A 24881-nucleotide genomic window follows, 5' to 3' on the forward strand; every position below is an offset into this window, starting at 1 on the left:
CCTCTTGTTAGAATAGAACAAGTGGCATCCCCTTATAAATAAGTGAGACACCTCATAAGAAATCAATTAATATAAATTTATTCTTTTAGGGCATGTTGTTCCATTAAATGGGTTCTACTGTAGGCCCATTAAATATTTATTGCATTACAAACAAGCCCAATTAACATGGATTCTGTTGTTCACTAAACTAGACTGCAGACCTCTTTCTTTACTAAAATGTTTCAGCCCACCAATAGGACTAACTGGGCTTATAAGAAAGCCCTTTTTCTTCTTTATTATTATTTTTTTAAGTTGTGTCTGGGAGTATCTTAATAACCTGCTCCTAGTCCAACAAACTTAAAGACTTAACAAATATCAAACAAACAATTTCTCTGGTTTCTAAGAAATCAATGATCTCAGAAATTAGTGACTTATGAAATATCTCATTAGAGGAATCAGCAATGGTACCAAACATCACCTCAATCGCTCCCTTACATGTTTGAATCCAGTATTGACACGACATGTTGGACTAAGAATGGATAAACTCCTCACTATTTTACTGAGTTACCACCAAAAGGAATGGATATCATGTAAAATTTTGTAATAAGAATGTTTACCAGAAATGCAACTGGTTCTAAGGTATAGGCACTTCAGAGAACTTCATCTAAAGGCTCAATGACGTTCACGATGCCAATAACATTTTAGGAGTACAGTTCAAGGGTAGGGGTGGGGGAATAGAAATGAAAACACTGTGAATTTTATTTTATTTTTTGGGTAGTAAATAAAAAAGAAAATTTATTAAGCAAGAGAAGAGAGAATTACAAAGAACAGAACAACAAACCCATCCTCGCCTTTCACCCTCCAAATACCATAATTCAAAAGCCTAATCATATAAAACCCCAAACCTGACCATAGCATAACGGAACTAAAAACAAATAGGATTAATGTTCAAGCCCTAAATTCCCAGACCTGCCACCTAACCACCCCACCCTCAGAAAACCAAACCACAAAAAATTCAAATTCTTTTACACCCATCAAATCAAAACACTCCAATACATTTGCACAACAATTTTGCCCAATTACTTCCCATCTGCAAAGGCTGTGAATTTTATCATGACAAGAGATGAAACATTTGCCTGTTTAGTGATTTGGGACTGCAAAAGAAGGGCAAAAACTTGAGCTTTTGGAAAATCCACATTGCCAAAAGGCCACCCAAAGTATGATCCCATTAGAATTTTATAAAATATTTCTAATACCTGATAGTCCAAGATTTCCTTTAGAGCTTGCCTTCATTGATTTAACTTGCATGCATAAATGTAGTTGTTAGGATAGAGCTATTCATAAAAATATAGTTAAAAGAAATGGTATCTTAGTGTTGAACAGACATATCATGTGCTTAAACGAACGCATATTGTGCCATAATAAACAGTTCAAAATGGCATTCCATAATTGCCTTCAACTTTGTCACTTCAACCACAATACCTGATAGTCCAAGATTTCCTTCAGAGCTTGCCTTCAAATATAATTGATTTAACTTGCATGCATGCATGTAGTTGTTAGGATAGAGCTATTCATAAAAATATAGTTAAAGAAATGGTATCTTAGTGTTGAACAGACATGTCATGTGCTTGAACAAACGCATATTGTGCCATAATAAACAGTTCAAAATGGCATTCCATAATTGCCTTCAACTTTGTCACTTCAACCACCTTATCAATTGTGAAGGTAGAGTATACCCTAAGATGTAGCCATTTAATGGTCTTGAGAAGTTCAGTGTAGTGTAACATCTTTCCTAGTCTGATAGGTAGACATAGAAAACACCGTAGAAATTGATATATTCTAAATGCACTTAAGAGAGAGATTCTAGGCATGTGAAGAGTGAGTGTGCACTACATGAGAGAGAGAGAGAGAGAGAGAGTTGGGGCCAACACTCATAAAGTGTCATGAGCCATACAAGAACAGTTGATATACTTCACTTATAATATCCTCAGGGGCCAACACTCTCTAGATCTAGTAATTACCGCAAGAATTAACAGAAGAGTGTAACAGAGACAAACAGACAAATTCTAAAGATAAATCTTGGGGACATCACAAAATAAGCAGAACATTTCTAGTAATTATAGTTCTTCTATTTTTAAAAGAAAAATAAAGGAAAAACTGACCTGGAGTCCCAACAGAAAATCATGACTTCTTGGGATTATTCTTCATTGTCTTCCTAGTTCCTTCTAGTTCTTCCTCAGCTTCTTGTAGGTAGAATAGATTCCAAACTGAATCTTTAGGTAGGGTTCCACTAAAACTAGTAATTTGAATTCCTGAAGGATTATAGTAGAGAAGTTTTTATGTGTTTCTCAGGATCCTTATTCTAGTTTTACTATAAATCCTTTTCTTTTTGTTTACTATTAAAAGAAGAATGCCCTGAAATATAAGAAAATCAGACTGCAGATCATTAGAATAAAAAAAATAAAAATCAGACTGCAGGATTATAGAGCTATTTTAGTCATAAAAAGTCTACAAAATTGAACAGGTTAAATATATGAAATTAAAAAGAATGGCTCGTATAGACCATTATGTCCCTATTAATCATTTGATTTACTTAAAATATCCAAAAGCTGACAGTGTAGAATTGGAAGAAAAAAGTCTGTGTATCATAATTCATAAGGACCCCCCCCAAAAAAAAAATGCAAATAGTGAAATTATAGAGAGAGAGAGAGAGAGAACCTGATGGTTTCATACTTTTACTAGTATAGATTCACCAATAGTCTCTGCATGAGCATGATCCTTTTTGGAAATAATGGAATCGATTATTATCCCTGACAATTATCTCTCGATCTGTTATCTTAGATATTAGTTTTATGGCCGTATGACAATCACCACAGACTCGGAGATTTTTCACAACTCGAATCACATCTCTTGACTCTGTACTGATCAAACCAAATCCAATAGCCAATTTCTCACTGTGACAGCCAAGGGAGTGCTCCTTCTCCTCTTCTTCTATATCAAATAACACAAACTCAGTGGTAGGCATGTAGCCCACTTCCTTCAATTTCTTAGCTAATTCATCAAGCTTCAAATATATCTTCTCTGACAAGGCATGGGATCGGTCTCCTACACGAAACTCATGAACAACCCCACTGATCTCAATCCAACTACATCCTGGTGTCTTTTGAATACCCTTCTCGTTCATCAGAAACCTGAGGTTTGCCGCATCATTCCACCTACCACTTGTGGAATAGATATTTGATAACAGGACGTAGTTTCCTGAATTACATGGTTCTAACTCGATGAGGCGTTTTAATACATGTTCAGCCAACTGAGTGTCCCGATGTATCCTGCATCCACCCAACAAGGCCCCCCAAACAACAGCATTGGCCTGAATTGGCATGTCTTTAATCAATTGGTGAGCCTCATCTAAAAACCCGGCACGACCAAGAAGGTCAACAATACATCCATAATGTTCAATCCTAGGAGTTAAGGAGTAGATGCGACTCATGCTAACAAAATATTGGCGACCGTCTTCAACTAGACCAGCATGAGTGCAACCACAAAGAAGACCAATGAAAGTGTTCCCATCGGGTTGAATTCCCAATTTTTCCATCTGACCAAAAAGCCCAAATGCAGCTTTCACATGCCCATTCATGGAGAGCCCAGAGATAATTGCATTCCAAACCACTACATCTCTTTCCTTCATTTCTTCAAAGATCCACCATGCCCTACTCATTCTCCCACATTTTGCATACATGTCAATCAATGCAGTACCTAGGACAAAATTATTGAGATACTCATTTTTACCAATCAAACCACTCACCCAGTCCCCTAATTCGAAAGCTCCTAATTGTGCACAAGCAGAAAGAATCCCAACCATGGTAAAACAATCAGGTTTTACATTTTCTCTCTGCATCTGGAAGAAAAGTTCCACAGCCTCTTTAGGGACTCCATTCATTGCATACCCTGCAATCATGGCACTCCAAGAAACCGTATCTTTCTCATGCATTCCATCAAAGACACTGCGGGCTTTCTCCATGCTTCCACACTTTGTATACATATCCACCAAAGACGTAGCCACAAAGACATTACGATCCATCCCCATCTCTCTTATGTATCTGTGTATCCATTCTCCATTTTTTACATCCCCTAGTTGAGAACATGCAGACAGGACCCTAACAAGGGTAAAGCTATCCGGCTTAAGACCCATCTCCAAAAGCTTCTGAAACATTACAACTGCTTCCCCAAAATTTCCAAAATCTATATACCCACTAATGATTGCAGTCCAAGAAACAACATTTTTGTCTGGCATCTCATCAAATACTTTATGGGCATTTCCCACGCACCCACATTTCGCATACAAACATACTAAGCTAGTCTTGACATACACATCGTAGTCAAATCCCGCTTTCAGTACGTGTGTGTGGATCTTGATCCCCAATTCAAGATCGGAGAGCCTGGCACACGCCTTGAGAACAAAAGGGAAAGTGAAATTATTGGGGAACAAGCCCTCTCTTCGCATAAGGCCGTAAAATTTGATTGCGTCGTAAAGACAATCATTGGATACGAAGCCACGGATCATTGTATTCCACAAGAAGATATTTGGTTCTCTGGTTTGAGAGAAAACGAGTCGGGCGTGCTGCGTCTCTCCAGATTCTAAGCACGATTTCAAGATCATGTTGACAAGATAATTGTCCTGATCGAGGCCGAATCGAAGAAGCCGAGCATGGACATGCTTGAGCTCTTTGAAGTTGTTGCATCCTTGGAGGAGGCGTCTTTTGATCTCTAAAGTCTTCGAAAATGATGATGTAGTTGGATTGGTGAGGAAGGTCATACCCTTCTCCCGCCAAATATTTCAAAAATGAATACGAGAAAAATGGATCATACAAGAAAGAAGGAACCATCTACTATACTGAACTTTCCTTCTTACTAGGCGAATGACAGTGTCATTCGTTGGAATTAGGACCTGCTCCTCCCAGAGCGCACCTTACACCGATCTCACATACACATCCGGAAGCATTTTATTTTTCAAAACTCACCTTGTTTCTTAACGGAGGTGTCTATATCAGCATAAATAACAATTTTTATGACAAAATCACCCTTGAATGGTGAGTTAGAGGAAAATGGTCTTTTCACTTTTCACTTTCTTTTCTTTTTACATTTTAGTGTTTTGTTATAATTTCTATTTTTTTTACATTTTCTATTTTCTACAATCTATAAAATATTTTGTACTTTTTTATTTATTTGTGATTTCTGTGTTTTTCTATAACTTTTGGTGTTTTTTCTATAATTTTTATTTTCTAATTTTGTTTTTCAATTTCTATAGTTTCTATAATTTGAAAATAATTGTTTATTTTGTGTGCAATTTTTATAATTTTTTATATTTTTTCCAATTTCTATGTTTTTATGTATTTTATATTTGAAAATATTTTTTGAAGTTTTTCCTTTTTTCATATCTAAGTATTAAAATATATGTATATATTTTATATATTTTCTATGAAGGTTAAAATGGTAATATAATAGCAGATGTTAGCCTCTTTAATGTCAAGTTAGTGATATAGTGAGTTTTAGACATTTTGAAAAGTTGTGGTGAGTTTAAGAGAAATGCTGAAAACTCATGATGAGTTTTTGACAAATTTCCTTCCATGAATAATAATAAGTATGGGAGAGATGTTGTTCCGATACATGATATGATGTGCCTGTGAGGTCGGTATGAAGAGTGAGCAGATCTGGACTTAGTCTTGGGAACCAAATCGGATTTCCTCTATCAAATCCTGCTATCATTGGGGTTGGGAGGTTGTAGGTTTGTTCGAAGTCCAAACTGATCCGTTCGCAGCCCCAAGGAGTTAGAATTTTGGCTATCTAGTGTAGTCAACCTGTTTACCCATAAAAACATAATTGAGCAATTTCTTGCCTGTAATTATTTCTGAAATTCTTAAATATTATAAAAATTATTTAATGTGCACAGAACCTGTCGGAATCTTCTGGATGGGTTGGGTAGTTGGGTTTTTATCCTTATACTACTATTAATTAATATTAAATTAATAATCAAAATTTGTTGATAATTAATTAAAAGCATTCAAAGTTATTCTTAATATCTAAAATTTTAATAATTGTATTTTTATTTCATGTTGATTTACAGAATATATTATTCTTAATTTAATATGAACAAATATTTTTTAATAAAATTAGTTTTGTTAATAATTTATAGTAATTTTAATAATAGTTATTATTTTTATTATTTTTAAATGAAATTTTGATTAACTTTAAATAAATAAAAATAGTTACAAAAGCTAATATTTTTATTAGTTTCACTAATAATTAACAATTATATAGGAATGACAACGGGGTGGGTTCAGGGCAGGGCACTCCATCCCTGTCCCTGCCCCATAGTCAAGAAACTCTACTCCGTCCCCAGTGTGCAGTGTCAAGCGGGTTCAAGGCAAGGCAACCACTCCTCAATGTCGGGTGAGTTTAGGGGCAAGGCACCCCACTCCACATCAAGGATGGGGAATCCTCGAATTTCCTTGCCCTACCCCTAGTATTGGGCAGGTTCAGGTAGAGGTGTAAATCGAGTTATGCTGGGCTGAGCCTTTGGCCAAGTTAGGCCACGGATCAGATCAAGCTATGAGAGGTCCATTTGAAAAAAAATGAAAAAGATGTTTAAATTTTTATTTCATATGATTTTTGATGTATACAATTGTTTATATATACAATTAGACCTATTTTTGGACCAAGTAGCCTGACGGCCTAGCCTAGCCCGACCTGACCCATTATTTTTCAAGATTGGAAAAAATTTTAGGCTCGTGGGCTCGAGCTCGGGCTTTCTCAAATATGCCCGGGCAATACTATTACATATATAAAAAGTACTTATGTTATATATAATAAATAAATAAATATTTATATATGCTTTTTAAATTATTAATAAATATCAATTTACTATTAGGAAATATAAATTAGTTTATTAATTTATTAAATTAATATAATATTAGTTTATAAAAGTATAGTGAAAATAAGACATTTTGTGTACAGATTGGGTTTCGGGCTCGGGCTCAAGATCTAGGCCCAATGGTCGGGCTGAGCTTGGGCTCGGGCTTGCACATTTTTTGTTGATAAAGAGGCCCGTGTTAATTATAAAACTATGATTTTTTACAAACTAAAATTTTTATTTAATTTTAGTCTAGTATAAAAAAATATATAACATTTATATATATATTAATATAAAATTTGTTATTTAAATATTATATAATAATATTTACCATATATGCATATAAGTTCAAAGTTGAGTTTATTAGGGGTTGTTTAGATTGGGCCCTATCCGCTAAAGCCATCATTGGACTCCAAAAGTTTGATACCCAATTAGACTTCATATCTGATTATCCTTGATAACGTATGGGCATGCCTCAGTTAGATCTGATTCAAAAGAAAATAGTTGCTTAAGCCTGCAAATTTATAGATCTAATCGAGTTATCATATTTTAAGAAATATTGCTAATTTCTTAGCTAAAACAAATTAAATGTAATTTTCTGGTAATTAAATATAACTTTTTGGTAACTAAATGTAATTTTCTACTATTTATAGCTTAAATTATAATTACTGTTGATAACAATTTAAAAATAATTATCGTTAATTATATTACTATTAATAATTAAAATACATTATTTTTTCATTACTATTCAATATTTTTTGCAATAAAATACAATTAATTTAATTTTGTAAGTATTTTTAGTATTTTACTTAAGCTTTAGTTTTTTCAGAATTTTCAGATTTTTAATTCATTTTTGGTGTTTTTTCATTATTATTTAGTAATTTTTGCATATGAGTACTTTTCAATACATTTCAATATTTTCATCATTTATTTTTGCATATTAGTCACTACAAAATTAATTTGCATGTGCTTTCAGTAAAAATAAATTAAATAACTAAATAAATACCATAGTTAATAAAAATACAACTAATTTTCAATATTTTTCAATAATTTCTGCTTGGGTATTTTTTTAATAATTTTTGGTATTTTTAATAACAAAATACTATTAATTGTACTTTTTTATTATTTTTAGTAAATACCCTTATTAATATAAAATATTGTTAATTTTTAATATTTTTTAATTATTTTTAGTATTTTAATTATGTTTAGGTTTTTCAAACTTTTTCGGATTTTTAATTAATTGTTGGTATTTTAAAACTATCAATTAATATTTTTTATTGGTGTTTATTAAGGTCTCAACTCATAAGTTATCTAATAGTAGTATTAAAACTATCAATTAAGTTATCTATTTAAATTTCTTATTTTTATTATTGTTTATTAAGTTGGATTTTTAAGTGGAATTGAAACACATTTTTAACATTTACTAAGTTTTGTTAATATTTATTTTTGTAGTGAAAGTTTAGTGTATTTTTAAATTAATAATTTTTTGATTGTTTAACCTCAATCTATTTATATTATTTGATTTATATCATGGTTTTCAAAACTGGACCGGACCAGAAAAATCGGGAGCCGGTTAGGTGACCAATTCCGTTTTGCCCCAAAACCGTTATTTTGCCAAAAACTGTTGATTTGATCAGCAAACTGCTGACCTAGGCAGTCAAACTGTCTGAACAGTCCAACAGTTTTGGCCATTTTTTTATTTTGTTGTCAAAACGGGCTGTCCGTTTGATTCAAATAGTTGGACCATTCGACCCGGAAACCGGACCTCTGGCCGGTTCGTTGTCCGGTTCAATTTTAAAAACCTTAATTTATATTATTACTATTTTCTCTCTCTCTCTCTCTCTCTCTCTCTTTTAAATATAATAATAACATGCATTAAAATAAGAGGCCTTGGAAAACACAAAGCTTTCTAATAGTGTGCAACTTTATTAATCTAATCAAGATAAGCAATTATTACTGTTTTATATTTTTAAAACAAAAAAAGATAAAAAATACAAAAAATAGAGAAAATAGATAAATAACTTCTCTCAAAGGTTAGCATTGCCTGATAAATCATACAAACAGTACTCCAAGTCCAGAGCAATGTTTTAAAACCCATTGGCCACCGGTTTCTGATTCAGCAGTTCAATTGTCTGGTCCAAATAATCAGTCAGTTGCAATTTAAAAAATAAAAAAACAAAAACCAAAAACCATTGTCTGAATCAACAGCTCCACTGCCCGGATCAGTGGATCATTTACCAAGTCAACAGTTTTTGGACAAAAAAAAAAAGAAGGTTCAGGGGTGAAACAAAACCAGTTGCCTGACTGGTTTCTGAACCAAACGGTCCAACCATCCAGGTCAACTAAGGTTCAAAAACCATGGCCCGGAGGGTAACATTCACAGAATAATAATGCGCTTGAAAGCATTCTATCCAATGAGGACTATCATCTTTTTTTCTGCTCAAATACATTTCATCAAAACCAATTTGAACCAAGGTTCAAAATATTGATTCAGGGTGATACACCGGTAGGGCATATTGGCATGTATCGGTACTGTTTTTAAGTGTTTATTTTTTTCTTCAAAACTGGTTCAGAAGGGCCATTTTAAGGCCGGTCTACCCTCTAAACCATTTGCCAGCCCGAAACACTCCCTGTAGAGGCGTATCAGAAAGGCTCCGATACGATACATATCAGCCAATATGGACCGATATGTAACGAAATTTTGATCCTTCGTTTGAACTAAGCACAGCAGCCTGGGATGTCAAGAATAGAGAATAAGCCTAAACCAAAAGAAATATCAAAGTATCCAAACAAGAAAAATAAGAATAACTAGGGCAAGAACGCGCATCTTCAGGTTTCAGCTAACGCAACATGTCTGGTTAATAATGGTGGTATATTGGTATATTTGTATAAACCGTAAACAAAACGCCAAAGAGAGAGTCCGACTCCAATGCTTGGATGCAAAAGAATGCCACTGATAACAATTAACAAGCTTTGGATAGCTATGTACTATGTATGGACGTTGAAATAGCGCTTACACGCTGAGACTCGGAGTTCATACGAATACATCATTTGATCCCACAGATCTTTTTGTGGGTAAAATACAACCTCAACTATTGAATACATTTTCAAAGACGAGAAAAAAAAAATTATATTACACATGGATACACCTGGTCCCTTCCATCCTCTAATTCGGAGGGAGAGCTTGATGATGGGCTATTGATAAGTACCATGGCAGTTTCAATGTTCCCAGAAAACGAATGGTTTTCAAGAATCACTCCAATCATCATCATCTTCATCACTCCCAGCTAATGCCTGTGTCAACCAACAATGGTCTCAACACCATCTACAATCTTAAAAGTAAAAACAACAGAAAAAATTTGAAGGGGCTAACATCCACTAAACAGAAACCAACCTGGCGAATTGCATTTGCTTTCTCCAAAATGGCAGCAACGTTCAAATTGGTTTTGGGACCCTGAATGCTGGGTTTTGTTGTGACTGCAGGCTTTAGGTTAAATGACTGAAACAAAATAACATTCTCATGATAAGAGCTGAAGACAGTTTCATAGAAGACAAACATGAAATCAGTGAAAAATGCAAAAGAAAAAGAAACGGTTACAAACATCCAACCTTAGTCCTTATCTGTTCTAGTAATGAATCTCTTTCATCCTTCTTTGGTTCAATCAGAGACCGAACCCGTTCTGTCACCTTTCTTAACTGCAAAACCAACAGAAGTTTAAGTTTCAATGTCATGTGGATATGACTCAGAAAGGATACACCATCTATAACCATTATTACCATGCTTTTGTCATGAGAGGCAACAGCTTCAATGAGAGGGTTTCTAGGCCGAGGTTGTCTCCAAGGCTTTCCATTTATCCTCCAATCTTCTAAATTAGGGAGTTGTGCAGATGTGCTCATTGGCCACATCATCTCTCCCTCTGAACTAAATGAACCATTATGGAGCTTCTCCACATCTGAAGCCATTGGCAGTACAGATGAATCCAGATTTTGTGATGCTCCTCGCCCTGGAGACAGGGAATTTTGTTGAAGCATCTCATCTTCTATATTTGGTTTTGCTGCTGATAAGTTCAGGGGCTCCATTAGTTTTCCATTTACCTTCCCATCCCCTACTTTCGGGAGCTGTGTGGATGTGCTCACTGGCCATGTCATTTCTCCCTCCAAACTAAATGAACCATGCTGAGGCTTCTCATCTGGTATGGTCACTGGCAGTACAGATGAATCTAGATGCAGTGATGCTCTCCCTGGAGACAGAGAACTTTGTTGAGGCATCTCATCTTCTATATTTTGTTTTGCTACCAGCAGCTTCAGGGGCTCCGTTGGTTCCCCCTGTAAAGAGATACAAGCATGTCCAGAATTCACATCTTCGATGGGTGATGGTGAGGTGAATGGGTTCAAACTAGGCTGCCCAAGTTCTCCCCCTAAAGCAAGACTATGTTGTGGCTTCTCATCATCTGGGGATGGTAATGGTAAGAATGGGTTAAGATTTGACATTTTCTGTTCAAAGGTTTGGAAACCATGTTTACTATTTTCATCATCTACAGTCACTAGTTGTGATGAGAATGGATTCAGACTAGACTGTACTATTTCTCCTCCAGACATTTCATCACCATGTTGAGGTTTCTCATCTTCATTCACTGGAGATGATAAGAAAGGGTTGGAAGGCAGTGTTAACCCCTCCCTAAGTGTTGGGAAACCCTCATTAGCCTGCTCTTCAGATGTGGCTGCTATAGGTGTCAAGAATGGGTTGAAACTAGATTGTATCATTGCTCCCTCCAAAGTTAGGGGGCTATTTCGATATTTACCCATCCTCCACTGTATAGGAGGAAGAGGTGGTAATGGTGGCATCTCCAACTTGGATTGTAGTGCATTCGGATCTGGAACTGGAAAATCCATTGCTGGTCCACTTGGATGTTGTTGCAACAATTTTTGATGGGTTGCTTCAACAAACATGCCAAAGCTAGGAAGTATTGAATCCAATGGGTCCATGGCTTGCTTAGACATATTAAAATTTTGAGTAGTAGGTTGCGGTGAGAGTACCGGCTCAGTATATTGATTGAAAGAATCCACAGAAGAGGACTCAGATGGAACAGTAAAGCAGCCATTGTAATCAATATGATTTGGAGATTGTGTTTGTTCACACTGAAGATAAGATGATCTGGAATTCTCTCCATCATGCGAAGAGTCTATACTGGGTTTATCAACTTGTAATTCCAATACTTGTTCTGAAGGAATTCCCCCCTCTGGAAGCAAACTAGTAGATGAAGGGATAACATCTTCTGCACTTTCAGAAAGATTTCTCTGGTTGGTTGGTTTTGGTTCACATTCTTGATTGGTTTTGTTGGAAGGTGTGGGAGCACAGAGGCCATCATTGAGATACAAATTGCTTGTGGCATGTTCAACCAGCAGTGCATGATCATGAACATCAAGTGATTCCGAAGTGGAAGAAAGATTATTCGACTTCAATGAATCATGAGCACTGGCAGTTAATTCAGAACTGTAAGTATCATGAAACTCCATTCTACAGTGTTCAAACTTCAAATCCTCGGTGATAATTTCTAGTTGATTCACTTCCTTTTGATCATCTGGTTCTAAAATATGTTTTGTACCACAGGCCTCAGTTACTTCCAATTCGGATTGTTCTGAATTCCCATTGCAAATATATTCTTCTTGCAACTTTATCTGGTTACTGGAAGGAGAACCTATCAGATTTGGGTGCACATCATCATCATCATAATCATTAATGTCTGCATGAACAGCTTCACTTACTGCATCATCTTTATCAGCATCATCATAACCATCAGTTTCCGCATGAACTGTTTCAGTTGTTAAATCATCTAAATGAGTTTCATTCAATGCTGGCTTTGGAGAACTAGGCACGTCACATATGGATGGAATTCCAAGACAAAGAGCAGAGATTCCCATTGAATCACAGGGACTCAAATGGACCATACCACTTCTTGGTTCATCTTTTATCCTAATATCAGATGTATCGGATAGTAATTCCAGATTGTTGGAAGATGTTTTCACATAAGAATGCTCATTGCCATATTTTTCCTGATCTGATTCAACTGATGGAACCCAATCTGTACTTCCTGGAACATCAAGTCTAGCTTCATCTTTCAACATGATATCACATGTACTAGGCTGTTCTTCAAGATTGTTGGAATTCATTTTCACTTCAGAATGGTCTTTGCCATCAGCTTCCTGAACCAATTCCAGTGGTGGAACCTTAATTTTCCTTTCTAGAACATCATCTTCAACAAAATGACCAATTCTTGGAATATCAGACTCTGCATCACTCAGAATATACAATTCTGGTTTCAAGTATTCTGAGTTCACTGCTGTTGACAAGGTAACTCTATCCACATCAGACTCTGCAATTTCCACAGAACCTGCAGCAATAGAAGCAGGTAAATGTTCAAGTGTAGTACAAGCATGCTCAAGTGGTGCTGAACATGCAGAAGCTTCTACATCTCCTCCCGACAAGCCTTCAAAATGTTCTTCTGTAGGCAAAACTGCATATGGTGAATCAGAGCTTCCAGCAGAACTGTCTTCACAATATCTTGAGTTTTTTCCTGTTAATAGAACAACAGTATCTGTTTCCACAACCTTACTTTCAGGATTAACGTCTTCTAGATCATCACAGGTGGTACAAGGTAAATATTCAGGTTGTACAGTATCTATATTAGCTTCCAAGTCATGTCCTACCAAGTCATGGACCTGTTCTTCTGTAGGCAAAATAACAGAATTTTGTGAATCAAGGTTCTCAGTGGAACCATCTTCAGGATACCCTGTAGGATGCACTTCTTCAAAAGAAGTGCCATTGTCTTCCCTTTCAGGAGCCAGGTTTGAAATGTAAGACAGATTCAGTGAAGCAGCTGGAGATCTACCAAGGGCCCCACCATCCAATTCTTCCATAAGTTGTTTTTTGTCAGACACTGAATGGAGAAAATCATTTTTCACACCATCAAGTTCCTCCACAGGCTCGCCTTTGGCAGACCCCAAATGAAGAAAACTATCTCTCACCTCGGAAGAGAGATCTGAGACATTTGTTGGACAAGATAAATCCATAATTGAATTTTTCCTGTCATCTTCAATAGTTGAAGATGAACCCTTGGTACCAGCTTTCAGACAGTCGGAGGAGATCTCGTCTGATTCTGGTCCCTGCAAATGAAGCTCAGTCAAATTGATGCTTAAATGGGACGAAATAGAAGCTGAATCTGTGACAGAGGAACTAGATGCTTGACCGAACTCAGGTTTGTAACTTGGGACATCTGATAATTCATTGCAAGAACCATTAAGGATCATGTTTTCTGAGGATTTAATTTCTAAATCATTCCCATGCTTTTTAGAAGATACATCTGCAAGTCCAGCCAGGAATGTATCAATAGATGAGCCCTTAGTACCAGCTTTTAGAGAGTCATAGGAGATCTCATCCAATTCTGGCTGCTGCAAATGAAGTTCACCCAAATTGATGCTTAATTGGGACTGATCTGTGACAGAGGAACTAGATCTTTGACTGAACTCAGATTTGTAACTTGGGACCTCAGATACTTCATTGCAAGAACCATTGCGGATCACATTTTCTGAGGATTCAATTGCTAAACTATCCCCATCAACAGAGAACATTTTGGAAGACACATCTGCACGTTCACCCAGGCAGGTATCAATAGATGGATACACTTTGGCTGCCACATCGCCATCTGATGGAGCATTGTTAGCAGAAGTGCTTAAAGTATCTAAATTGGAAAAGCTTGATCTTCCCTTTCTGAATGAAGTTTTCCCATTATCTGAAGAACTGGATTCTCCAACAGAATGGGAGTCCAGAAACTGATTTTGGAGCTCTAGTTGTTCCTCATTAGTATCAGAATCTATTCCCTGCCTTTCAATGCTGAAAATGCCTCTCTCCTTCTTAGTTTTACTCTCAGTATCAGTTTCCATTTCTGATTCCATGGTAGCAAGGGCATCCATATAATTATCCACCTCACTGGTGATGTCATCAGATCGATATCCATCACCATTCGCTTCTAATTTTTCTCCCATATCAACCACATGTTCCTTTTCATTCTCTGATGATTCCTTATGATCTTGAGGTTTATAAAAGGTGTACAGAATGTCATCAGATCGATATCCATCACCAATGGCTTCTAATTTTCTTCCCATATCAACCACAGGTTCTTTTTCATTCTCTGATGATTCCTTTTGATCTTGAGGTTTATAAAAGGTGTATGGAATTTTCTCTATCTCAGTGTAGGTAATTGGTTCAGGCAGCTTCTTCAAGATTCCTCTCTCAACAGCATCCTCATGCAACTCCTTCATGGATGGTTCTAGCTCTTTTTCTTGTTTAATATGAGACATAACCAAGCTTCTCTTTCCTTGCAATAATTTGTAAGGAGGATCTGCAGTACCAATTTCATGTATTTCAGGAACCAACTCACTAGTCTCTTTTGATGCCATCTGCAGGTTAGTGTAAGTTAAAGAACTTTCACAGACAATTTTGCACTCAGGTGAATGCATCTCCACAAATTTCTCCATGTAACTTTTCCCGGTTGTTGAACCAAAAGGAAATTGGTTTGACTGCCTCTTCTTCAACTTTGCACGATGTCCAGGAGCATTATTTTCAGTCTGTCTACGCTCCTCCAAAAGTAATTGATGCAATCTGCACCAATACAATGCCATTAATCACCAATTAACATTTCAAAACTTACCAATTTTAATCTAATACTTTGACTAAAAGAGAAACAGAGGTCCTACTTGGTATGGGGTACTGGGAGAGCCTCTGGGGTCTCTCCATTCCTCCAGCGTGATCCTTTTTTCTGTCATTGAGGGAAGAAATCAGTAATTTTTTTTAATAAAATTCCAAATGTTACTATCAACAATAAGAAATAATATCACTTTATGTTACTGTCAAATCACTTTATGATAACTCAGCTCCTTCCCTCTCTCGGGGTTTCCCTTTCACACACCCCATCTAAGATCACTGTCTTCATGTGGTCAGCTGTAAAAGGTAATTGCCTTTTGAAGATTCAGTTGAGAGGAGGGGTTGTTGCTGGATTCTCTGGTTTGTGTTATGTGTGGACGGGAAGAAGAATCAATTGATCATCTTCTTGTACATTGCAAAGTAACCAGTTGCTTATTTAATAATTTTTGTGGGCTGTTGAATGTTAGCTGGTGTCATCTGAGGAGTTTGTGGGAGCTATTGCAGTCCTGGAAGTTGCCAGGATTAAATCAGAAAGGAAATTATTTGTGGAATACAATTCCCCAATCAGTTTGTTGGGTGGTGTGGAAGGAAAGAAATAGGAGGATCTTTGAAGAAAAGAGTGGGGATAAAGATAGTTTGATTCAGCAGGCAATGACATTTATATATTCCTGGTTATCAGCCCAAGATCTTTTCAGCAGAATCCCACATAATCAGTTTTTTATCACGGCAACCTTTTATGGCTAGCCAGATAAGTTGTCAGAAATTCCTGGCTTTCAAATTTAGCCTTTAGTCCTTGGAAGTTTTTGTTGAAGATTTATATAATTCCATTGAGACTTGATGTATAGTTTCTGGCTGCACATATTGCATACATGTCTCACACTGTAATCTGATTTTGCAGCATACTGGTAATACAACCTTACCTTTTTTCTCAAAAAGAATAAGAAACAATATCTTTCTTTATTTTTTAAACAGTAACTGCCAAAGCATTTTATGAGAAAATATGAAAAGATATATGTACAAAGTGCACTATAAGACGGTAGATTGCCAATTTCCAATGCCAGAGAGAGCATTTTTAGAAACCCTTTTAGAACATTTTTCTTGGGCAATTTTATGGTAAATATTACATGGGTAAGGAATTAGAGGCAAAACAAATACAGATTAACATTGGCATATAGGTTTTTTTACTGCTCAGCAAATCTAGATGGTAAAGACCTGCCAAATAAGAATATTTTCATTGGAAAAATATAACAAAGTGAATTATTTAAATGACATCAATAAATAATAATAGAAAAAAGAATATAATAACAATAATAATATATGATTTAGATAATTCTATCATAGTAGCAATATAAACAACAATAATTAAGCAATGAGCAATCAATGATATTAACAAAACCGCATGCACATGAACATGTGGGCATGCACATCTTGTTGCCCCTGTACTCTTGTACCACACCATTAGCAGTTAAAAGCAAATGCAAAGCCCTTATTAAATGACAGTATCATAAGACAAGTTTTCTGTAAACTGTAGGAGAAGCCTATTCTCAAATTATACATTTAAGTTCATTCCTAAGGAAAAAACAAATAATCATATACCTGGTTATGTTAGCCTTTTAGGAGAATAAAGTGAGGATACAAATTGTATCATGAATTGTAAACATGAAACTCATAAATGCACATGCTTAGGATCCACCACCATTTATCAAGTACAAACTAGATCTCTCATGCTAAAAAAAAACCGATCTCCTATTTATTTACAACATGGTTTACTCACATAAAGAAAACCTCCCTATTCTGTGAAGAAGTGCATTAAAAGGTAATACAGATCTTCATATGTATTAGAACACAGCTTCTTCAGTAAGTCATTACATACATGTCTAAAACGGTTAACTATTCCTTATGTAATGCTATTCTTTTCAATGTACCTTGACCTTTCGAGCTCTCTTATCCCTTTGAATTTCTGCTTTTTTGGACTCAGAAGAGGTTAATTCTGCTTTGAAGAATGATGGATCAGAGAATCGCTTTAAACATGCTCCAGCACCAGCAATATCAAACCTGTAGAATGATAGATAATCGTAATAAAATTTACAAAGAAGATATAGCATAACCCTTGAGAGAAACAATAGTCAAATAATCTTACTTGTCCAGCAAGAATAACCGAGGTGGACCCCGGCATTCTTCGTAGGAGTCCATTACAAATCGAGGTAAATCTCCCCTACTAACCAGATTTTGGTCCATTCGAAGATTAGGATGCCAGTCAACACCTGCAAGAAAATTAAGTGCTCATGCAGTAAAGACTTCTGTAAGGAACATAACCAAGACTTTTTTTTTATCAACTTGTCCATGGGTTCCTTTTTTTTTTTTTCTTTTTTTTTTTGGGGGGGGGGGACAAATAACAGCATTTCATTCAAACAACCCAAGAAACTACCCAAGAAATGGGTAGAGAGAAAGATGAAGATTACAAAGCATCAAAAGGGGAAACAAAATATTTCTCATAGAATTTACAAATAGAGCCCCTGGCCCAGTTTGTCTCCCCAAATAATTGACTCCTGATTTAGCAAGATAATCGACCACAGCAATTGCAGACCAACGGACCCATCTGAATCACTGAATGAGCTATTCAGCATTTGCATACATTATGACCTTTTGTTCTAGTTATTTGTTTGTGAAGAAAACCATACAGCTCTGCATTATTAAATTTATCAAACATCCTTTGAGGGCTAAATATTTTTTTGAGAGCTAAATATCTCAATAATGTAACAGTAAGGATCCCAGGACTTTTGGTTGGTGTGGTTGCATTTAATCAATAAATGTATGATTATCTGGTGAACAATATTAGCAAACAGAGGGAAAGTTCTACTTACACCACTGTAATGCTTTCCATAAATGTGCATTTGGGTCTACTGGATTAAAGGGAAAGTCAAATGAGCATATGTTTTATTTCCTCATCCCTGTTGCATGGTCTAGATTACATATCTGTGCACATGTATTTTATAACATTGTGTTATAAAATATTTTTATATTCTTAATTTTTGAGATTATAATTATAAAATAGACATTATTAAACTAAAATATCCATTTTGTGTGTTTATATACTAATTTCTTTTTATTGTTTTCTTATTTGTTAGGTTTTAATCAACACGAACATTGCTAAATGCTATATTGAACCCTCAAAGACTTCAAAACCTGAACCAATAAGTAAGGAAGAACTTAAAGTTTTGTCTAATCAGCACCTTTTCTTTTCTTCTTTTCCTATAACAACAATAGGGTTCAGCCCCTATATTTTTTGAATTTTCTTTTCCTTCTTCTTTTTCTTCTCATGAATATGTTGATTTTCTATACTTTAACATGAAGTTTATACTTTTTCTTATGAAAATTATGGATAATTATTAAGGAAATATGGTTATGGAACCTAGGGAAGTACCCTAGGATATATGTTTTACTTATAATCCATCGCCTAGGAGAGACTAGGCGGCAAGGCACCCTCCTGTTGCCTAGCCTCACCTTGGTGCCTTGAAAATTATGGTATGTATGTGCCTTAGTGTTCATGTATTATGTTGCATGACTCAGACACAAATTTGTGTTCAATGTGGTATATACACTTGAGACCTCAGCTCTCAAGACATAATGAACCTAGAAAACCAAAAGAATGTGTAAGAATAAGGTATATTGAATGTAAATATTAGTTGAGCAAGGTACCAACTAGCTGGTTGGTAAGGTCTCCTGCTGGTTGTAGCAGAGACTTGGGATCGAATCCCGCCTGCACCTGGGTTGGGGGATGGGCTACCCCCCCCGGTTGTGTAGTCCAAAAATAATAAAAAAAATGCAAATATTAGTTGAATTACATATGCATCTTTGTGGTAATAGAGATATGTTAAAACTATTTATTTGGGGGTAGGGTTGTGCAGGTGGGCTGGTTAAAGGATAAGTAGGCGATGAAAGGTTTTAAGTTTGTACTCTAGGCACTATCCATTGGGCAAGCTGGCACCTCTCATGTAGTCCTTTTCCAAAGACAATAAAACAGTATCTCAAATACCCAATTCAAGGAAAAGAAGCTTAAGTGACTATTATAACCTCTATTGTAGATGAATTGTGAATGACTAGTTCGGGAAAGAAATGCTTTCTCAATTGATGGAACTTCTGCCTCAAGCTGTTGAACACGAACCATCAGCCCATGGCCTCTAGCAGCAGTAGCCAATACTTCTTCGTGTAAGTCATGGAATATCTCTGCGGCAAACCTATAGCATCAAAAGAGAGAATCTAATCGAGTTATTATAGTTTTAAATATCAACATGCATCCTTCAGAACAAATGGATATCTATCCGTAAACAGAAGGGATCAATACAAAGTATACAAGAACTATTTCTGTTTATCAATCTATGGAATTTACAAAGTATCAATTGTTTCCCGTGTTTCCTGTGAAGAGGGGAGTGCAATAGAAAAGTGCTAGACTGCTTGGTGCTATTTTGGGTGAAGTTGGTAAGTGGTATGATAATATGTTAACAAAGTACCTATAAAATTCCTGATGTATGATAAAAAATTAGTAATTTAATACTCTTTTAGAGAGTATGACCAAATAAAGGGGAAACAAAATAAATCTCAGATAATTACTAAAATATGTATTGTAAGCACTTGTTTGGTTATTTGCCATATTCATATGGCTTTTTTTTGGTTTTTGGGTTTTAATCATAATAAACACTGTTTATTATCAGCAGCAGAATAAAGAGAATTTACGATGTGAGAAGCAAAGGGTTAGGAACATCATCTGCCTTCAAACTACAGGGTATAGCAAGAGTTGGCTGATCTTGAGTTCCACCGGAACAAACTCTTCACTTTGGATGCCTACCTTGTTACCTGGGTATAGCAAGGATACAGATGCATATGGCATCATTTATGAACTTTACACTAAAAATTGAAGCATCAGACAGTACACGGCAGACACCCTTGCACAGGTATCCAGGTATTATGAATGCCTACAACTCAACTTCTGTAATGACATGCCTAAAAATCTGAGGGATATCTTTTGGTGAAAGAATGGATCCAACCATTAATTGTGATTCTTTCACCACTGCACAGATAGGATCTAAGGCCAAATCAAAGTCAAGCTTTGGATCTTGAAAGTAGAAAGCAACTCTGCCCATATGGAATTTTTTTCTCCTATTGGCCCTGAAAAAAGTCAGGATGAGCTCATCACAGTTTCCTCTTTATGGACCCTCCACATGTGAAGAGACTAGGTTACCAATCATACAAGAACAGCCATCAATGTTTACCATTACATTGCTCCTACTTACAGGGGGGGGCATCTGTGGAAGAAAAACTAGCTACCCATAGTCACCCTCTAATGATTGTATCCACTGACACTCCTGTAAGTTCCTCTAATATTAGACCCTATTGACTACTCTAACATTCACATGGTCATCTATGATGTAGGATTCCTATATCTTGTGAATAAACACCCTAATGCTTCTCTTTTCATGCAAACTCCAAATTATAGGAGCTCTAGTGCATCTCCTCTGTTGTCAGTCCATGAAATAGTAAGAAATGATTTGAGGACCCATAAGCTAACAGTGAACATGGCACTGAAGAGAGTGGAATGATGGAACAGGGTTCATGTAGCCAATCCCATATGGTTGGGATTGAGCACCATGAATATCATCTTCTGTTTATGTTTCTACAAGAAAAACCAATGAGAATAAAAATAAATAGGGAGAGTGGTTTTATATGTATAAAATAAGCATTATGTTTCTACATAGAACTAATTAAAATATTAGATTTATTGACAGATGTAAGACCCAGCTCAAGTTTCTTGGTTGCTTGGACCTATTACATTGTATAAGCAGTTTTATATATGCCTTCGTAACCAAATTAAGTCATTGCTTTTAAGAATAGATGGTTATATTGGTGAATTTATATTATTATACTGTACTTGGTATTTTATTATTGTTCCTAATATTATTAGTAACATTTTATGGTGAAAGATGGACATAGAAGTGGCGGTTGGGAAAAGACATACTAATTGGCAAAAAGTTGGGGCTGTTCTTTTTAGTTTTAGGTGGTAAAGAATTTGCAAGTAAGGCTTTTATGGATTTAGAAGAGAGAGAAGGGTAAAAATTCTTCAATATAAGTTGTTTGTGTCGGGTGTAAGTATTATTAAGTTCAGGGGTTTAGAGTTAGTCTCAAGAGGCGTAGTTGCGGGTTGCTGCTAGAGAATGATTTCTAATTTAATCGGAGAAAGGATGGCAATCAAAAAGGATGAGATTTATTAGATAGAAGCATAGTTGTCAAGGCGACGCCTAGGCGACAAGGTGCCCTTTGAGGCTCGCCTCGCCCAATCGCCTAACAGTTTTCTACTTCCTACTATAAAATACGTTTTTATTCATTCTTTTTTGAAATTATAATTATAAAATAGACATTATTAAACTAAAATAATCATTTTGTGTGTTTATATACTAATTTCATTTTTTTATTTTCTTATTTATTAGGGTTTAATCAACACGAACATTGCTAAATGCTGTATTGAACCCTCAAAGACTTAAAAACCTGAACCAATAAGTAAGGAAGAACTAAAAATCTTCTTCTTTTCTACTACTACTACTACTACCAATACTTTTTATTTTCTTCTTTTCCTATAACAAAAATAAGGGTTCAGCCCCTATATTTTTTGAATTTTATTTTCCTTCTTCCTTTTCTTCTCATGAATATGTTGATTTTCTATACTTTAATATGAAATTTATACTTTTTTTATGAAAATCATGAATAATTATTAAAGAAATATGGTTATGGTACCTAGGGAACTACCCTAGGATTTATTTTTTAACATAAAAAAATTCATTGCCTAGGCAACGCCTAGGCACCCCCCAGTTGCCTAGCCTCGCCTTGGCGCCTTGAAAACTATGGATAGAAGTGGGAAGATGGAAAATCAGAGAAGATTTCTTTTGTGAAGAAATATTAGCAGATGATTTTAGTGCTTTCTTCAAGTGTTGATTTTGATGGCAAGGGGCTAATGAGTTTTTATTTTACTTCTTCTCTTGGTGATTTCTTATTACTTAATCATGTACTCTCCTTTTTATTTTAATGAATTTTCCATACCTATAGAAAATAATATTAATATCTAAAGATGAACAGCATTCAATAAGATTTTCCTACCATATCAACACAGTACATCAATAGGTATGTGAATTTGAAGTCATTCCAAAAGATTAGAAGGAATTTTTGAAATGCTATATCTAATTGCAGAGTAAAAATATTTTGTCAGTAAAATCTTGGAAGAAACCTTCCTCTCTGCATCTACCATGTAGGTGGCACTCATCCAGAGCCCAGAACCTACCAATCGATATTCTCCAGAGACCCATCCAAATTTACCTGAAATGGTTAGAATATAGAAATTAAAGGACCTACAGAATTCTCTATTTGGCATCCATCATCAGTGAGACTAGTCGTTGCAGCATAGACTTAAACAGAAAGGTACAAACTAGTGCGAATCCATAATCCAAGAGAACCTATCAACTAGACCAAAAGGTCCCAATCCCTGGTAGAAGACAGTTTAAAGATAGAAATCATCCAATTCGTTGGATTCTACGTAAAGGGTAGTCTAAGCTTACAAGAACATGCATTTCACAAACAATCCAGATTCAAATTGTTATTAAACCAAAGGAGAAGCCGATCAAATTGATAATGCATCTCAATTGTCCAAGTATTAAGGACTACACCACGAACTTTGAATAGAAGTACCAAGTGGAACCCTAATCTTCTTAGATTCTTCCACAAACCAAAATGCAAACTATAGATAGATAACGGCAGAAAATGAAGACAAATTGACCATCTACCTATGGTTCGAATTCTCACAGATCTAAGATTTGGAACCAAGTCAAGTCAACGAATGTAAGATTCCAAAAGTATTTAATTTCGGCAGGCATTTCGATCACTCAAACTGAAAAAAAAAATACATAAGAAACAGCCCCCAAATTCAAACAAAAAAGCTTTCAATAGTGTTAAATATAACCACTTCAAGGGTGAAAGAGGAAGAGCAACAACAACAAAAAAAGGAAAGTCGCACGGAGTTGAGGAGAGATTGACTTACTCGGCGAGGTCTCCAAGCTGACGCAAGACGCCGACGAGTCCGGCCATGGCGACGCCTTCAAGTAGCGCTTCGGGATCATCTTTATCGGCAGCTCTGTACAGCTCCGGATCGGCTAAGCTGTACTCGTTTCTTATCTGGTACCTTGTAATGGGCATTTCGTCCAAGTATCGCAAACCCTAGTTTCTGAAACTGAGTCTCCACTCTAATTTCACCGCTACATTTCCGCCATTAAAAGCCCCTAACAAATTTTCATCAGGAAGAGAGAGAGGAGGGGGAGAATATTTTTAGTCGGTTCCGGGAATTTGAATGAATATACAGTGGCAGTCTGGTCTGACAGGTAGCGGTAGTGAGAGTTTATTTTCTTATTCAATAATAAAAATTTAATTCAGCAACAAATTGATAATTGCGTTGTTGATTGGTGAACCGTGAATCCAGAATCCTCCTTCTCCGACCTCTAGAGCAAGCATACTGCCGCGTTAGATGATGCAATTGCTCCCTTGTAATTTTCCTTTCCCTTCTTTCTTCTTTCCTAGTCTATAGTGAGCTTCTTCTGTAAGAGACTTTAGCGAAAATCCAAATTAAGCAATAATTACGGCAACAAAATAGGAAAACAAGATCTAAACTTTTTCTTTTCATTTTTATATATAATTTTTTTTTTTCTGATCGGAAAAGAAAGAAAAATCTAAAGTTGAGCCGTGTGTAGTGGAGGAAACACGGTGTCTAATCCACGGGCCCTCCGAAGATCGAAGATCCAATCTCCCGGCCCACGGGCCCACCCACTAAATGTCTCTTCCTTGCTTCCAGTTCTATTATAGAATGATAGATGAGGGTCTGGACGCACTCTAAAAACGTTGTTATTGTGCGATCAAAATACATCTAAAACTGAAGATTTTGATGGACCAGGATCCACCATAATCCATCTGGTCTCTGGTGTCTACTCGCTAGACTGGGGCCTGGGCATCACGAGGCGTAATAAACTAAAGCAGTGTACTTAGGTTTTAGTTAATTAAAGGCAGAGCAGTGACTCCTGTGTGGTGGGGTTGATAGATTTATAACTGCAACGATTGACTCCGTACTGAGATTGCACATGTGCCAAGTTGGAATGTCCGGTGGTCTGTGTCTCTTATTCCTGGTCTCGGGACCCATAAACTGGGGGAGAAGAGATTCCTGGGTTGTGTTATATACATACACGTAGATCATGTATATATTAT

The 24881-nt window shown here is 36.0% G+C and overlaps 2 protein-coding genes across 6 annotated transcripts; both read right to left on the bottom strand.

The window, feature by feature from the left end:
• Positions 1-735: 735 nt before the first annotated feature.
• Positions 736-4993, bottom strand: LOC104597242 (Pentatricopeptide repeat (PPR) superfamily protein). Of its 3 annotated transcripts, none has more exons than XR_016082412.1 (2): positions 1236-4993; positions 736-1133 (listed from the first exon to the last, which is right to left on the bottom strand). XR_016082412.1 is itself a non-coding variant. In XM_088897755.1 (2 exons), exon 1 carries the CDS (start codon positions 4793-4795, stop codon positions 2729-2731), a length of 2067 nt encoding a protein of 688 aa, XP_088753881.1. In that variant the 5' UTR covers positions 4796-4941; the 3' UTR covers positions 2167-2291; positions 2698-2728. The 3 variants fall into 3 exon arrangements, 2 of the variants coding, with proteins under 2 accessions (XP_088753881.1, XP_088753880.1); XM_088897755.1 differs by lacking the exon at positions 736-1133 and having other exon boundaries at positions 2167-2291; positions 2698-4941; XM_088897754.1 differs by lacking the exon at positions 736-1133 and having other exon boundaries at positions 2259-2394; positions 2698-4941.
• Positions 4994-9822: 4829 nt separating this feature from the next.
• Positions 9823-24256, bottom strand: LOC104597241 (uncharacterized). Of its 3 annotated transcripts, none has more exons than XM_088898611.1 (10): positions 23671-23795; positions 23417-23520; positions 19665-19828; positions 17731-17854; positions 17516-17645; positions 15644-15705; positions 10667-15548; positions 10499-10585; positions 10284-10388; positions 9823-10183 (listed from the first exon to the last, which is right to left on the bottom strand). In XM_088898611.1, exons 3-10 carry the CDS (start codon positions 19756-19758, stop codon positions 10136-10138), a joined length of 5532 nt encoding a protein of 1843 aa, XP_088754737.1. In that variant the 5' UTR covers positions 19759-19828; positions 23417-23520; positions 23671-23795; the 3' UTR covers positions 9823-10135. The 3 variants fall into 3 exon arrangements, with proteins under 3 accessions (XP_088754737.1, XP_088754738.1, XP_010256993.1); XM_088898612.1 differs by lacking the exon at positions 23417-23520 and adding an exon at positions 22918-22952 and having other exon boundaries at positions 23671-23770; XM_010258691.3 differs by lacking the exon at positions 23417-23520 and having other exon boundaries at positions 23671-24256.
• Between the last annotated feature and the right edge of the window lie 625 nt (positions 24257-24881).

The sequence above is a fragment of the Nelumbo nucifera genome, chromosome 2, assembly GCF_055504915.1.
Source record: "Nelumbo nucifera cultivar China Antique chromosome 2, China Antique-T2T, whole genome shotgun sequence".
Lineage (NCBI taxonomy): Eukaryota > Viridiplantae > Streptophyta > Magnoliopsida > Proteales > Nelumbonaceae > Nelumbo > Nelumbo nucifera.

What these genes read in the sequence shown, in the direction of transcription:
- LOC104597242 (XM_088897755.1), bottom strand. Translation starts at nt 4,795, where the DNA reads ATGACCTTCCTCACCAATCCAACTACATCATCATTTTCGAAGACTTTA.
- LOC104597241 (XM_010258691.3), bottom strand. Translation starts at nt 23,825, where the DNA reads ATGCCCATTACAAGGTACCAGATAAGAAACGAGTACAGCTTAGCCGAT. An exon ending in CAGCTTGGAGACCTCGCCGA is followed by an intron (nt 19,829 to 23,670) that starts GTAAGTCAATCT and finishes TTGATGCTATAG; the next exon opens with GTTTGCCGCAGAGATATTCC. An exon ending in CCTCTCATGACAAAAGCATG is followed by an intron (nt 10,586 to 10,666) that starts GTAATAATGGTT and finishes TTGGTTTTGCAG; the next exon opens with TTAAGAAAGGTGACAGAACG.